Source organism: Platalea leucorodia, assembly GCF_965183815.1.
Source record: "Platalea leucorodia genome assembly, chromosome: 2".
In the NCBI taxonomy this organism is placed as follows: Eukaryota; Metazoa; Chordata; class Aves; order Pelecaniformes; family Threskiornithidae; genus Platalea; species Platalea leucorodia.
Genome location: NC_138824.1, coordinates 19,910,636 through 19,927,010, shown reverse-complemented (window position 1 = coordinate 19,927,010; position 16,375 = coordinate 19,910,636). Strand labels below are relative to the sequence as shown.

General features: G+C 37.4%; 1 protein-coding gene across 1 annotated transcript in view; it reads left to right on the top strand.

Annotated features, from left to right (window-relative positions):
- Nucleotides 1–16,375, top strand: part of XPO4 (exportin 4) — a gene marked incomplete at its 5' end in the record, with an annotated part of 78,066 nt that overhangs the window by 40,889 nt on the left and 20,802 nt on the right. Inside the window, 4 exons of the mRNA XM_082335944.1 lie at nucleotides 8–161; nucleotides 9,119–9,231; nucleotides 11,675–11,832; nucleotides 12,106–12,280. Coding sequence (XP_082192070.1) covers nucleotides 8–161; nucleotides 9,119–9,231; nucleotides 11,675–11,832; nucleotides 12,106–12,280 — 600 coding nt within the window. The remainder of the gene's footprint in view (nucleotides 1–7; nucleotides 162–9,118; nucleotides 9,232–11,674; nucleotides 11,833–12,105; nucleotides 12,281–16,375) is intronic.

Here is a 16,375-nt window from a genome sequence, read left to right as displayed (position 1 = left end):
ACTATAGGAGGACGATCTGCGGCAGATCTTCATGCTCACAGTAGAGGTACTTCAGGAATTCAGCAGACGTGAAAACCTCAATGCTCAGATGTCTTCGGTGTTTCAGCGTTATCTTGCACTAGCCAATCAGGTCTTAAGCTGGAACTTCCTTCCTCCAAATTATATCCTTTTAACGTCAGGCCCTTTATTTCAGCTGACTTGGGGTGCTTCTACCAGGCGATAAGTAAAGTCTTTGTGAGGAGAGAAAAATATAAAACTTATAAGCCTTACATTTAGTCCTTGGTTTATGTTTTCTTCCATTAGTGCTCTTGGTCACCCCTGTGCTTGCTAACAGATGCTTACGTACCGAAGCTACTGTTGCTCTTCATTAAAGTTTTAAAGTGTTTTATATAAAAGGCAAAACTAGTTCAGCAGAGCAGCCCCTAGTTATGGGTTGATGGTCTATCTGGTTGGTGCCAGGGAGAGGAAAAGTGTAATATGCTGCTTTAGTGCAGCATCAAATGGGGAGGAGGTCTAAGCTCTGTTGAATTTTTATGTGGAGACTTGATCTGTCCTACTTTTCTCCCTCAGAGAAGAGGAGGGGGCAGGTAAATGCCCCATCATCTAGGTATGTGCCTGCTCAACCGACTCCCTGTAAAAGAGCACGGTCATATGCTACAACATGTAATAGGTTCTCTTTGGTCTGAAGAAAAAGTATTTGCTAGCTGAGAGAAGAAATGGCATCTCCTTTTTTTGGCAATACATAGGTGCCATTGCTTCCATTTGAACATATTTGTGATGTGTGCTGATTACGGAAGTCCAGAGAAAGGTGGAGATGGAAAGTAGAGGAGGAAATGGGAATCAGAAGGAGTCTTAGGGAAGGAGAGAAGAAAAACGATACAAAAATGCTCAGCTCAAAAACTGGGCTAGAAGAATTTTGTAGAAATAATCAATCACATTCTCTATTTTATGGAGGGTTAAGACAGCACTTGCAGTAAAACATTAGAATGCCTCTTCTAATAGCTAGACTGACTGTAAGATGCTCAGCAAACTTTCCAAGAGCCAAATTTTTAAGCTGGTTTATAATCTTTTTTCTTAAGACCTTTTGAAGTTGCTACTAAGTTATACATACTGCAGGAATCTGGATGTTGCCTTCAAATCCACTGTAAAGGATTTTATTTGCTTCCTGGTTTGATGGTCAGAATGCAAGATCTGTGTGTTTCTGTTGTCTTTGATTCTGTTCATTATGCAGTGGGCAGCAAAAGGGAAATTTATTTGGAACTGGATATTCCTTGGTTCACATCTGTAAAGCAGAATGCCAGTTATATTGTCTTTATTGAAGGTGTTGTGGATTAAAAGTAAATATCCCACTCCTATTAATTACTGAAGTGATTTGGCAGGGGTCCAGAGAGGAATTTAATGCATGTGCCTACAAGACTGAGACCAGAGTTAAATTATTGCATCTTATAAAAGTTTTTGGAAGAGGATTTGGGATTTGTAAGAATTCAAATGATGCGTGAACACTTTTTGTTTCCCTAAGCTGTAATCTTAAATAGAAAGGAAATGCTCTTGTGTTGTGCAGTGGTGGGTAAAGGTGGTTCCCTCAACTTCAGTCTTGCTCTGTGCAAACCTCTGATGTAGTCCCAAATACTGATGTTGTTACAGTTTGCAAATGAAGGCTCTGGTTCTTCATGAGCACTTTATCCTAGGCTAAGGTTTGCAGTGGTGGAGCTAGATGTATACAAGCAAGATGTGAAGCCTTGGGAGTTCCAGCTTTCATTTATAACTCTATATACTATGAAGTGATTTAGTCTATAGGTGCTACTAAGTAAGTGTTAATTTAAATAGCTAAGCAAGCCATACTGCTGCTTAAGGTTAACAGTGTCTTCTGCTGCTTGGCCTACTTGAGATACTACAGCTGTTAAACAAATCCTGGCCACTTCTGGAGATCAGATGGACCTTTAGTCTGAACCACCACAAGTGCTCTTGCATGGCTCTATTTCAAATCTTTTCATAACTTCTGCTCCGCTTGATACTATCTTTTTGTTTTCTATCACTGGGACATTTCATTTTGCTGTAAGAATTACAGCACCAGCTTGAGTCTTCCTCCTCTGTGTAGAAGCCTGTTTTCACAGAAGTTGGAATGCCTTTAATCATCCTCGAGAAATGCGGGTCTTAGCTGATGAAGACTCAATAACTGTTGGGGTTTACAGCACCATGTTGATTATATTGTGGCATGAATCTCTCTTCCTTAAGAAGACTGGTTTAAAAGTAACTGGTGATTGTTAGCTCATGGGCAGTGAAACTTGACTGCAGTTTCCAAATAGGTAGCACATTACGTAAGAATGTAAGAATTGCTGTGTTGATTGATCAGTTGGTATCCTTTTGGTATCCTCTTTCCAAATCTTGACAGTACATATGCTGAAGCAATGGGCATAAATTTAATACTCGAAGCATGGAGTAAAACGATCCATTGCATCCACAGATGTATCTTTTTTCCTTTAGTTGGCATTTCCCCTGGCAAGATGGTATTGATTCTTCGTATTCCCTACAGCATAACTGTAATCTGCAGTATTTGTATATAATCTTCAGCAAGATTCTTGTATCTCCAAAAAAAGGAAGTAGCATAAATGTGCATTAACTCTACAGTGACCATCTCCAAGAAGCACATTAAAATCACTAAAGTGCGAGAATTATGTCAAAACATGTAACTTCTCAAGAGTTCTTGTGCTGTTATGGGATAACTTAGTATGTGTTACATTGTTAAATGGACAGTGCTGGCACCAATTATAACAGAAGAGCTGTAGTAAGTCTGTATTGTCTATTGCTAGCAAGAAGAGCTGGCATGAAGGATGCATTCTGGAATAGCCATCTCATTGGAGCAATGAAAGAAGAGAGGCTGGGACCTACCTACTCTTAAGTTGGAACTCAATAATTTTTGAGTGTCTTAGGATGTAGTGCCTGCAGTAGGAAGGGCAGGGCGTGATGACCTAGGAGGCCTCCTTCCAGTCATGCGCAGTTTCTTCCATTTCATTTTCTAACACACAATCATCTATTGTTATTTTTATCTGCTACCTCAAGGTATTAGTTCACCTGGTGTTTGCAGATGCTTCAGAGGTTTTTGGCAGTACTGTTGGAAATGACAATAACATAGGATTCCTATTTTGCACTAAGAACGTATGGCAGTCTGTTGTGGCATGTTGGCTTCTGCAGAGTTTCTTTTTTCAGTGCCGTTACAGCACTGTTAAATACTGTTTACTCGGATGGAACTAGTTTTAACTGCATCTTTTCTTAAATGAATGTTTTGACTAATTAAGGAAGTACAGGTGATCAGTACTAAGAGGTACAGCGCTCTCCTTTACAAGAGTGCCTTCAAGGATCCCATTCCTAGTACATTATCAGCATCCAGTGTCTCTGGTTAAGGAGCTGAATGTTGCTGGGCTTTAATGCACCTTGACGTGGACATGTAGTATGTCCTGTGAAGTCAGGATATAATTGTAATTTATATTGCTTTACCTCCAGAGGTGTTTCTCGCCTCTTCTTGACTTTGGGATTTATTTGTTCTTGGCAGCCGCGTTCTAATGGACTTGCAATGAATGTCCTCAAATGCAAAAGTTCTTAAACAGAACATAAGATTTTGTTCAGCTGTCTCCCATCTACAGAAAGGTGTTTATTATCTGTTGCTAGGAGCTGTCATAGAACTACTTATCCTTTGTTCATTAAGGTACGGATTTTTACAGCTTTTTGTAAAGAGTGCTAATAGCATGTGAATAAAGAGGAAATTGAGCTTTAGTTCTTTGGATTTGGTGCCTCTGCTTGCTTGGAGGCAAGCTGGCAAATTTTCAAGTGAATGTGGAATAGGGGCTTGGATTTAAAATACAAGTTACGTAAACCTAATGTGATGCATTCCACTAATGTGCATCGTTGCTGTTTCACTGATGGTGCGATGGCAATTGTATGAACTGAGTGAAGCTTTTGTCTGATCTGAACACTTTTTTTTAAGTATGTGTGTTCCTCGGCCACACAGTTAAAGGAACAAGCTCTTCATATCTCTGTTCTGAGAATGTCTTTTATACCTCAAGCCAGAATGAGACACCTTTTGGGGAGATCCTGTGAACCATGTAGCTCTGCAGACTTTCAAGATTTGAACTCGGTCCAACCCAGATTGGTAGCATCTGTTATGTGTAATGGAAGTGCATGAAAAACACACAGAATGCTCCAGAGAACTTGAGGTTTGTTTTGAGGAATGATTCAAGTTGGCATTGCTGCTGAAAAAGCATCCTGCCCTAGCACCTCCCATGAGCGTGACACTGAGCAGGGAACCACCTGGCTGAAAACTTAGTTTAGCAGGTTGAGGTGCCCAGTTTTGATTTGTTGCACAGCTACAGAAATGATTGAACCTGTACCAAGGAGCGACGACACAGATTTCCTTCAGCAGCAGGGCTGCTTTTCTTAGGTCTTGTGTTTGTTAGCAGCCTAGGATTATCCTGAATTTACTACAGCAGTCTGTCCTTATCTGAAAGATGAAGGGTTGGGATACTATCCTGGCTATTGTTTGGGATATAAAGAAAAATTCAATGTCAGTAAAATAGCTGTATTTAGGAAAGTGCGAGAGAGCGCTGCATTTTACTTTTATCAGACACTCTTAGGTGAAAACTGAACTGACTTTGAAATCCCCGATATTTAGAAATTATTTCTAGGGTACTATGTGTTTTCTTGACAATCCTTTCTAGCAACTTTTTAAGACGGTGTTGGGCAAAACCAAGAAGATAGACAGATCCCCTGAATTTGGTCATAATTGCACTAAACATGTTTGTATTGATATTGAACTTTTTAATAATTAGTGTTTCATCATTTGCATTTTCCTGAATTAATTCTGAAATCAGTTTGCAATGAAAGAGCATCTTAAAAGCATTAATATCAGAAGAGGAAAAGCAACTAGTAATGACCTTTTTTATGAAGGGGAACTGATAAAATACATAGTTGTTTTTTTTTCTCTTCTGCTCTCTTGCTCCAGTGGTTTTAAGTTTCCAGTTTTGCAGTGCTTTATCATCGGCTTCATAGATGGCAGCCAGTATATAGTGGAAAGGTGTGACTCTTGAGCTGCATCTGCATGGCAGTCACTTCTGCATAGGTGCTTTAGGTGTAAGCTAGGCTTAAAGTCATTAGCTTGCATATGTTAGCTGTATAACCAGAGCAGCAAAATGTAGCAGGAGCTGCAGAATCCACTGGGGTGGTCAACATGAGACTTGGAACTGGCATGGCTACACCGCTAGCGGCTCCGGAATTGGCCAGCTTTAAAATTAGCTTGGGTCTTCCTACACTTCCAACGCCTGTTGCTGCACAGATGCCATCTGAATCCAGCGTCTCCAACACAAAAGTAGTTGTTTCACTCCCATGGCAGTTAAGCATACTTGTGTTTAATAATTAAATATTTAAGCATACATTCCTACTTCTGACTGCTGGATAGGTTTGCTGAGAGTGTAAGTTATAGAAAGGTTTGTGAGGCCTTTCTCCATAGGGGGCAGCAAGCCTCTGCATCAGTGTTAGACACTTGCTCCTAGACTCATCCCATGTGCTTGGCTGATAAGCTAGCAAGCCAGAGGAGGTCTTAAAAATCCAAATATAATCAGTATGTTGGCATTATAACACTGGGTGGCAGATTTCCAAGCAGTTACCTTTCCAATGCGGTTTTTCATTTGTAGAATGTAAGTCTAAGACTGACACAAAGCTCTCCAGAAATGTTCCAAACAACAAAGGTAAAGTGATTAAAATAACTTTTAAGAAAGATATTCAGGCCTTAGCAGTCCAGGATTTTTCCCTGCATTTCTGAGTTGTTCTTCACTCCTGTGGACAAATTTGTGAATGGGGGTCTGGCAGAAGAAATCTCAGCTTTGATTTTTGAGTTCCTAATTTACTGCTTTGTGGAAGGGCAAGCCTTGCCTCTCTTAGGAAAAAGACTGTGGGATCCATTCTCAGATACTGGAATTTGTGGGAAGTCCTGAAGTGAAACATTATAATCCCTCGTGGCTGCCTTAGGATATGAAATATTTTGATACTCATCCTCGCCCATCAGTCCCTTCCTGGGACAGAGGGAAAGAGTGGGAGGAAAACTACACATTTGTTTATCTTTTATTTTCTTCTTTTAATATATTCAATATATTAATATGCAATATATTAATATATGCAAGAAGCATATAAAACTTCAAATTTATCTTTTTTTACAAATTACAATTTTAAAATTACAAATTTATAATTTTTAAAAGATTACTCTTATTTCTTCAGCTCATGAAACAAAACCAAGCATAGAGCTAATGGCTACATATATAGATTTAGGCAAACATAAAAGAAAATCTGTCTTACACGTTATGGTCTTCTCCTCTTCCTCTCTGGGCACTATTTAGTGAGCATATGAGCCTTATCATAGATGAAGGCATCTAGTTGTAGTCTTATGCTTTTCACTAGAGCTTGGTACATGCTATAGAAAAATCTTTTGCGATTCAAGCCGAAATTTCTGGTCTCTGTAGGAATCGGTGCCATAAGTTCTGTGAACTGGGTGAAACATTGCTGTGCTTCTGGTAGCTGTTTGTTAGCTTGGATTTCTGCGTCATTCAAAGTGAACTGTAATGAGAGTTACTCATTCTTCAGTAGAATTGGGACTGTTATGAACATTTGTATTTACTACCAGCAGTGGTTTACAATTTGTTTTCATTTAAAAAACAAACAAAAAAAAAAACCCCAAACCCTCCAAGATGTCATAGTAGACTATCTATGCTTATCATAAATAAGTTATAGCTTGAGCGCTTACAAAAAGGTGTTGTGCTAGTTCTGTACTTCTTGTTCCCTCGTAAGTATTGCGAATTAAATTAATTTTTGATGATGAAGACTGCATTTATCCTGTGTACGCCCATGTACTAGGTAATTTAGTGCCATTTTGTTTCCGGTTTGGCATAACCGGGCTGCTGCTAATAAGGCTGAGCCATAGAGTATAAGTTAAGGTATTTCATGGTAGCAAGCATCTCCACAGCCAGCTTATGCTGATGTTTGCCTGCGTCCAGTACGAGATGGAAAATGGGTGTAAGATCTCCATGATGGGTGCAGGCATAATTTGTATTGTTCCGTGAACAGATATTTTACCCACAAATCTGCTATTGTCAGATGTGTCATCAGTCCATTAGCGTGAGAAACAGTACTAAAAATAACAGGATAGGCCTGCTAAATACTGAGGCTTGTTAAAATAGTGACAGCAAACTGGCCCTTCTTTCATTCCACATGAAAAGTGTTATGTAGCTGGTCCCCTCTGTAGACTCAACAACCTAGTGAAGAGCAAATTGATTTTCAGAGATTGATAATGTCTCTATGACAGTCTTCTGATATTGATGTATTTCCAAGCCCATTGTTTATTGGAGAGTTACAGCAAAGGACACTTGTCACTAAATAATTTTAAAATACTTTTTTCCTAAAATATTCCAAATGACAAGGAAAAAAAGCATAGCTTAATTTGCCAGATAAAATTAGTTTTAATTTGTAATATTACTCCTGATAAAGGATGCTTGCATGTGATAATTTCATGCCCTTTTTTTTGTTTTTGTTTTTTTATCTGGGAGAACTTGAAGCATCTTTGATTACTTAAATGACATCTGTATTTCAAATGGAAGTAAAATAGACAATTCTGTGATTTTTTTTTTTTTTTTTTTTTTTTTTTAATTTTTCCCCATCTGAAATAATGGAGATCTCGTATGGTTCAACACACATTGTTAAGTTTGAAAATAGTGAAACTGGTTTTGTTTTGCACTAATGTGAAAATCCTTGATGGTTGTTATGCATTATAATGTGCTGACAACAGTTCTGGACATGTACCGCCAGTGAAGGGCCACTCGGTACTGTGCCATGGAAGAAGTCGCTTTTTTGGAATGTGGTTCTGCACAGTGTTGTTAGGAATTTCTGGTTTTGGCAGAACTCAGAAGACAAGTGTAAATAAAGTAAAATTGTGCATCCTGCCTTGTGCCACAATCCTTCATACTAAGCTAGATGTTTGCTTTATATATTCTTCTCTTAAACAAACCCATCAAAAGTTATAAGGTCTGCTTTCTTGAATGATACCATTGTGAAATTTATTTTCTTCTAGACATAGAAATACTTTTTGATACATGTTTTTTATAATACCTGGTGACTTACAGTACAAAAGTTAATACAGTTCAGTACCAATAAGTAAACTACACGCAGCTGAACATGCTGTTACTTACTCTGATGGTGGGGTTAGAAAGGGATCAGAGAGGATAATGAAGGGTTTAAAAAAGACAAATGAAAACATAAGTTGCTGAGTTAAAGCAGTTTTGCTACTTTTTGTATTGGGGGGGCATCACAGAAGGAAGCACTTTCAAAAATCTTTGCTAAACACTCTTCTGCGTGATCAGACTGACAAAGAATGTAACCTGCTTGTTTAAATGTTTTTGCTCACGTCTCTGTTTTTTCTGTACTAGAGCATTTGCAGAATCTTGTAAATTAAGTTATGCCAAAACACATGGTAAGAACTGAAATGAGTGCAGCAAAATCACGGCTTCACCGTGTGCCCATTTTTCACGCACGTCTCTTACAAACGTTTAATGTGACGATGCCTTGTGGTGCCTTATGCTTTTGTTCTTCACAGTGTGATTAGAAAATGTAGATTAATGCAGGGCTAACATATCTGCATTCTATGACGCATATTTGGCTATTTAGAAAAATAGGATATAGATTTCAATGAGCTATCTTTAGCTATCATAAGGCCTTTTTAAAAGCTGCCAGGAAAATTTTTTAGAAAATTATTTCCCATTTTGCATAAATTTTAACACCTGTTAATTGCGGTTGCTTTTTTCCCTTCTCGCTGTGTCACATTAGACACCCTGGTTATCAAAGTGATCGTATCACTATGGTATGTCTCATAATTATGATCAAACTGTTATCTAACATTCCTGGAGCATTCTTTTTTTCAATACTTAATACCTTTTATTCCTTGGCCTCATGCATGAATTATGCTGTGTATGTGAAGAGGCTTAAAGTTTGTTTCCATTACATTCTTTCTGAATGGATCCTGTTGTATCTAGGATTTTTTTAAAGCCAAGTAGGAATGTTATTGTTGACCTTGACACCAGATAACTGGGCAGACATTATATAGCTATGTTTGAATCCTCACAAAATGTGATGCTAAAGCCAACAGAATCCTGGCGTGAGACCCTCCTGGACAGCAGAGTTATGGAGCTTTTCTTTACAGTAAGTTTCTTTCTTCAACTTTCATAGTCCAGACCGCAGGGAAAGCAGCTCCTTCCTGTTCTAAAACTGTATTGTTGGACTCTTCCTTTTGCATCAGGTAGGACTGATTCTGTTAACTTCAGCTTGCTTATCAAAGCAAACAGAAGCACTGTATTTTTCCTAGGGTACTGAATATGTATTTTGCCTATAAATTGCCTTAAATTGATGAGCATTAACAAAAGAAAAAGACATATAGTTATCTAAACTTTTATACATTTAATACTTTTGGACATGTATTCATCAAATGACACCAAGTGTAGTGAGCGGTAGTAGAGCATGTCTTTCAGATAAGGTGTAACGGCTTTCAGAAAAGATCAAATGAACAGTATGTGTTTGCTGATATTAAAGCATTTGCTCAACAGAGCAGCTGAAAATAAGTAATGTAATTGCAGTTTTCTAGCCAGTTTCAGCATACAGAGTTTTGCATCTCTTTCCTCAGCACAAAGTAAATCCAAACAAGTTAAAATAGATTAAGTTAGGAGGGATGGGGAATGGGTAGTATTGGGATAGGGGAATGTAATATTCAATTTCTATAGCTTAAAAAACCCATGATATTAAAACTGGATAAAATTAGTATTGTTTTCTGTCTGCCACTGTTGGGGGGAGAAGTTTGTAGTCTTTGCTCAGCTAGGGGTTACTGCAGTGGCAACATATATTGGCTTATGAATTCGTTTACTGTGCTATTTTATCTTATGTTACATCTCTTGGGACATGAGAACTCAGCATTCTCAGGCTATTTTCATTTTTGCAAAGCAGAGAAATAACGTGCTCAAAACTTGGACAAAGTTGTTATTAGACAAAGAAAATGTAACTCTCCAGTGCTGCTTGAGAGTTTTCTGATATGTGCTTGGATACATGTCCTTACTTTATAGGCTTTTTTGATAAATTAGATTTTTTTTTTTATTTTTTTGACTGCAAGTTTTTCTGTTCCAGCAGTTTTGAAAAGGTGAAAAAATCACTGGCAGAACTCTTAGCAGCTAGGCACAATCTGAACAGCTGTCTAGACTATCCAGACAGTTGCTACTGTCAGCTGTGAACCTCCACATGCAAATAACTTTTTGGCTTACATATTAACCCTTCCTCGTTTAATAGTATGAAGTTGTCAGGGTTAGAGATCTGTTTCTTTGGTTGGTTTACAATTACTTATTCATGATAAGAATAATGTTTTGAATAACATGTAGAATTGTTTTAATACATTTGCATTTTACTTAATAGTAACCAAAACCTGCCTGTATTTGATTATTTTTATAATGAATGCTAGCCAGGGCAGTATGCTGTCAGTTTTGGTTTTAGATTCCTGATTTGCAATGGTTGAGGCTTGTAGTCTTAGTTTGCTGTTTGAAGTAATGTAAGTGAATGGTAGTAATTTATATTCATTTATCTGATCTGAGAAATTTTAATAACCTTGCAAAAGTTGGCAGGACTGCCGTGTTAAAGAAAGAGCCTTCAGTTCTAATCTCAGCCTAGTGTGGGATGACTATTAGGAGGGGTATTTCTGTTGCGGGGTTTGTTTCTCCTGCTAGCTTGATCTTTCAGAGATTAACTGTGCAGCTAATCCAACTAGTTATGAGTTGGGCAAGGTTGCAACCATAATGCCACACAGAAATGGTTAGTGTTTTACCTGTACTTTTTTTTGTAACTGTATGATATTGCTGAAATAATTTAACTATATTTGCTTCTGGGTGAAAAAGCTACCCTATATTTATTTATTCAGTAAATCTTATGTGAAAAAATAGGAGGCATAAGCCTAAGAAAATTCTTTAAATCCATACTTGACAAGTAAAATAAGTATGTGGGAATACGATTACTGAAACATTAAGATTGGAATCTAGAGTCTCACCAGCAGAAGTAATGACATAACCGTTCACAGAAATGCGGGAAGATTGCTGTTGGCTTTGTATAATGTAAGGGTGTCGCCAAGGAAGTGATGCATTCATTTTTGTATGTGTCTGCAGTGTTTACCTCTGCTAAAGAAGCATCTATATAATCTTGATTGAACTTGTTGACTAACTTTAGCAAGACTCCGTAGCCCAGGCATAGTTAGCATAATAGAGATGACTGTCATTATTGCTGTTTTTAGAAGGAGCAGCATGTCTGACTGGCTGGCATCTGTTTCTCTCTTTAAGACATAACATTCAGTAGACAGTTCAATTTTCAACATGTAGGTGAGACTTAACTAAATGTTAGTTTCAGTGAGTTAATTCAAGGCTTGCAATTTTGTGAGCTGAGTCACGATCTTGACATTTACTATGATTTAGAGGGTTATAGAAACCCTTGCATTTCAGACTGAATGGAAGTTATAGTAAGCTTTTTTTGGTGTGTGCTCTTTTGGATTGAGAGCCATGTGACTGTTTTAAGAACACCCTATTTTCCGTGTATTATTAACTATCTCACTTCCTGAAAGGTACATCGAAAAATCAGAGAAGATACAGATATGGCCCAAGATTCATTACAGTGTCTGGCACAGCTGGCGTCTTTGCATGGGCCAGTCTTTCCCGATGAAGGTTCACAAGTTGATTACCTGGCACACTTCATTGAGGGATTACTGAATACTATCAATGGGTATGTATGCCTGCTCTCTAAATTTAGATGGCATCTTTTAATCTTTAGTTTGGAGCGTAGCCTATCTGTGCGGCGAACTGCTATGGCTTGCTTATTTCTGGGTATAATTTGTGCTTACTGTTGGATTGCTGAAATTAAGAAAAGGCAGTTTAAAGTAGGTACTTCTTAAGTAATATGAAATAGATTTATTGATTGAGAATGTATCAACAAAATCAATTCACTTTTAGCATTTTTCTTACTGGCAAAAAAACTAACTGCTATTTCTATCTATAGAATTGAAATAGAAGACTCTGAAGCAGTGGGAATTTCCAGTATTATCAGCAACCTGATAACCGTATTTCCTCGCAATATTTTAACTGCTATTCCAAATGAACTTTTCTCTTCATTTGTTAACTGCCTCGCACATCTCACTTGTTCTTTTGGAAGAAGTGCTGCCTTGGAAGAAGTGGTAAGTGCCCGCTCTCAAATAGTAGGTAGTCTTTTTTTTGTTTCTCTCTATTTGTGATAAGCATAAGGGACATGACTGTTTTATTAATAACTGTTGTGAATTAATTCAGTGGTTTTGTTCTAGATATTTCTGAAATCACATCTGAGAGGATTTTCTTTTTGTTTCAAACAACCTAATAAACATAATTACACACTGTGTGCATCTTTGAGACTTTGTTTTGATTTAAAGCACCTGTCTCATATTTTCATTTTTAAAAGAATGGATTCATTTAAAACTATTGAAGTCTTTAAATATTGCTGACTTGCTCTTGTAGGACTTCTCTGAAAACTGTTGTAGATAATGAATGAGCTGCAGTCCTGAAGGCTTAAAATGACTACACGAACATATGGACAGACTGAAACTTAACTGCTGCCAGGAGTTCTGAGTCAGGAACTTCTGTTTTAAGTGAATGTAGCTGTTAAGATCTGCTGTTAGTCCATACTTCTAAGCTGTTCAGATCATCCCTTCGTTGCTGACACAGTTCAAATGGTAATTCTGTGTACACATCTAGCACAGGAATTCAGAGGGTTTTTTCTGTTTGTTTACTTCTCTTAAACTTCGGTTGTAATATCAAAGAGCAGTAGGGATAGTCTTCAGTTTTCTGCTTCTAAAAATTACATTAACAGTAAAAACTTCTTAGTTAAGGAAAAAAGCCCCTAAGAATTTAGGTGAATAATCTTGCACTTGAGCTCTTTATGTGCAGTAGCTATTGATTTAAAATTAGACTATCAAGATATTAGCCAATATTCCCCCATTACCATTAAAAAGTATGAATTTTTACCAGTTTTGCTATATTGACTGGGCTTAATTACCTGATTTTGAAAATAATTATAGAATTATTTAGTTATAAAGTTGATGGACGTGTTTCTTTACCAGAGATCACAGGTGTGTTAAGTAGCATTCATTGCAGAGCATTAGATCATGTCTTTGCTGCAAGGTTGAAGTGTATTACATTTGGCCCAGTGCTCACTTAAACTTTCAAGTGTATTCATGTTTTAATCAAGAAATTGATGATTAAATTTAGAATCTAAAATACAGCTACTTTCCAAACCTTATTGGTCAAAACTTGCCTTGCTTTTGAGATTATTTAGTAGAACATTGAACAGATGTTCTGGTGCTCACCAACACATTTAGGAATGCTCCTGAAGCCTTTATAGAAAAGATTCAGTGAAATCATAGGCACCTATCATTTAAATTAAAGGAACTAAAGTGACGTTGTTTCCTCAGTTAGCCTCCTGTTACTTGAGAGCTAGAATATGCAACCAAGTTTAATGAAAGGAGTGCTTAACATAACACCATTCAAAACACTTCATTGCTCGGTAAAAGCTTGTACCACTATCTGGTACAAAGATTTTGTTTCAGAAATGACTGGCCAGTTGTGCCTGGTAAACTGTGGCTGCCTATGCTTATATAATCCTGTACTTTTTGCTGAAGAATGTCTTTTCAATATTAAACTTAAATGTTCTCAGATTCAGCAACATCAGAAAGAGAGAATACAAGATTTTTTTTTTTTTTTTCTTTTGAGAGAATTTGCTCACTGTCCTTGAATCTTTAAATCATTATGTGCAAAAAGAAGCATTACACTTTGGCTACTTCCATTCTGTCGTAGGCCTTTCAGATGTATAGTATGTATCTCAACTTCATGCTGTTTCTCTGATTTCCGGGATGATACAGAATTCTGTGGTGATGAGCCTTAAAAAAATTAAAAAAAAAAAAAAATCTTAGCAGTGTGTCAGCAGTAAGGCATGCTACCGAGACTTTCAAGCTATTGCTGACTTAATCCAGATGGTGTAACGATACTGTGTGCTGAAAAAATACTACTTTGCATCCCTGAAGCAATCTTTTCACTTAGGCATGTCCCAAACGTGGTTAATGTGTTCTTCAAACTTCTTGCTTATAGATTGCTTGTAGTGACACCTTCAGTGAGCTCATGTGCTGTCTGTAATTATAGAGCTTTTGATAAAAGATGAAATACAATGTGCATTGGGCTCAGTAGAGTCCTAAGATAATATTCCTGGAACTTTTCAGAAATCTGAAATGCAGCAGAATGCAGGCAAGCATACTCCACAAGCTTTGCTGGTCGGAAAAGCTGTTTCCCCCATATTTCTGCCACTTCATATGCCAGCGGAACAGCTCATGTGAACATTGCAGAAACCCCATCAGGCACAAGGATTCTACTTAGCTGAAGACCTGCTATGAAAACTGTCAAAATTGGGAACCATAGTATGCAAACTGCTTCAAAGCAGCTAATATTGATTTTCAACCAAGGGGGGAAAACCCACAATCCAAACATCATGTTCAAATGCTGTTCTATATTAACCTGCCTGTTGGGGTTGCGGAGATTGGCTGAAGGAAGTTGAAACATTTGCCTGAACAGCTACACTGGTGGAAGGCAGTAAGCTTCAGCCAGGCCGGGGGTTAGTTTACGGTGCAAGTTGGACCAGTAATCTCTTCCTTTAATAGCACTGGGTCTGAGAGAAGATGCTTGTCCACAGCTATGCTTTTCCTTGCTCAACACTTCGTGCTTATGCAGAAATAGAAATCAAATAGCCCATCTGAATTAGGGAGGCATATGAGCAGGATGTTGGGTGAAAAGTCAACTATAAATAGAAATTACATGGAAAGCTTCTTTTTCTCAAAATGAATCTTAATGCACTGTTCTTGTTCCATGATTTTTTTTTTTTTTTTCCTAAGATGATGTGATGGGAGAGATCATTCTGAATTTGGTTCTCTCTGCTGTGCTTCCAACTCTTCCCAGCTTGTTGCTGCTTGACAAATTTTAGAAGTGTTCTTATTTCAAAGCATCAGCAGACTGTGAAGAAAGTACCACCAAGTTTCTTTTCCTTTCCCACACTAGAGAAATTAAGCATCTTTGCTGTGACTTTACTGGTTGTATCTTGCCTGTCCTGAAGATCTGAGTTCTGAACTGGGCTCTGCCATTGCTTCTCTTAGGTCCATCAGGATGATTCAGCTCCCCAGTCTGCAGCATGTCACTTAGTTTACCTGTATGACATCTTTGGTAGCCCAGCTGTAGCTGATCTGAAATAAGGATTGGGAATTTTTAGTAAGGTTCCTTTGTGACCAAATTTGTTCAATATGGATAAACTCTTTACTATCTGGCATGTACTTTATGGAGGCACTTATTAATCCTTGCTTCCTTATACAAATACCATAAACTGTTAAAACTTTTTTTTTCATGGCGTTACCTTCTGTATTACCTTCTCAAATAAATTAATTGGATAGATTTGAGTTCTTTTGTTGTTCATAAAAAGATATGTCTGTTTATTGGTTTATGCTCTGCATTCTTATAAATCATTAAAAGTCATATGTAAGTTATTTATGTAAATATATTATACACACACATGCCAAAATTTTCAGGATTGAATGACTGTCTATGAATTTGTGTGTCCTTAAGCCAAGTTTTAAAAAGACATGTTGTGGTGTCCATCCTAAATTTGTGGCTTATGTTAGTGTTGAATACAATTTTGCCTCTCTCCTTGTCATCTTCAGCTTTTGTTTTCACACTTGCATCAGTGTGTCCCATATTTTAACTTCTGTAAATATGACCACTTTGCAGTTACAAAATGATGCTGTGAAGTTATCTTGAAATGCTTCCAACGTGATAACAGTTTTCCCTCTTAATCAGTCATCCAGCCAATGTTTTCTTTTCCTTGCCTGTTCATCCAGCCATGTTTGTAACTTCACTGAAAGTCAGGAATTCTTCTGTCTGGAGCATGATTAAGGCCCTAATATCTCTTTATTTCACCAAGGAATCATTTTACTAAGCTCTGCTATCTCAAAGTAACTTTTGTGAGTGACCCTGTTGGTTAAAACTTGAGAAGGCTTATTAGAGGAAAGAGATGTCCTGCTTTAGCAGCATGTTTATCCGTACAGTCACACATAAGTTATTTGAAGTTGGATATATTTACTAAAGTTCAATTTTTGCATCAAATCAAAAAGTTGATAGTTATATTAAAAATACTTTTAAAAAGAAATGGCCTCTTTGCTATCTGGCTTCTTTAGTTTGCCTGTAACCCAGGACTTTGTTTTTCAGAT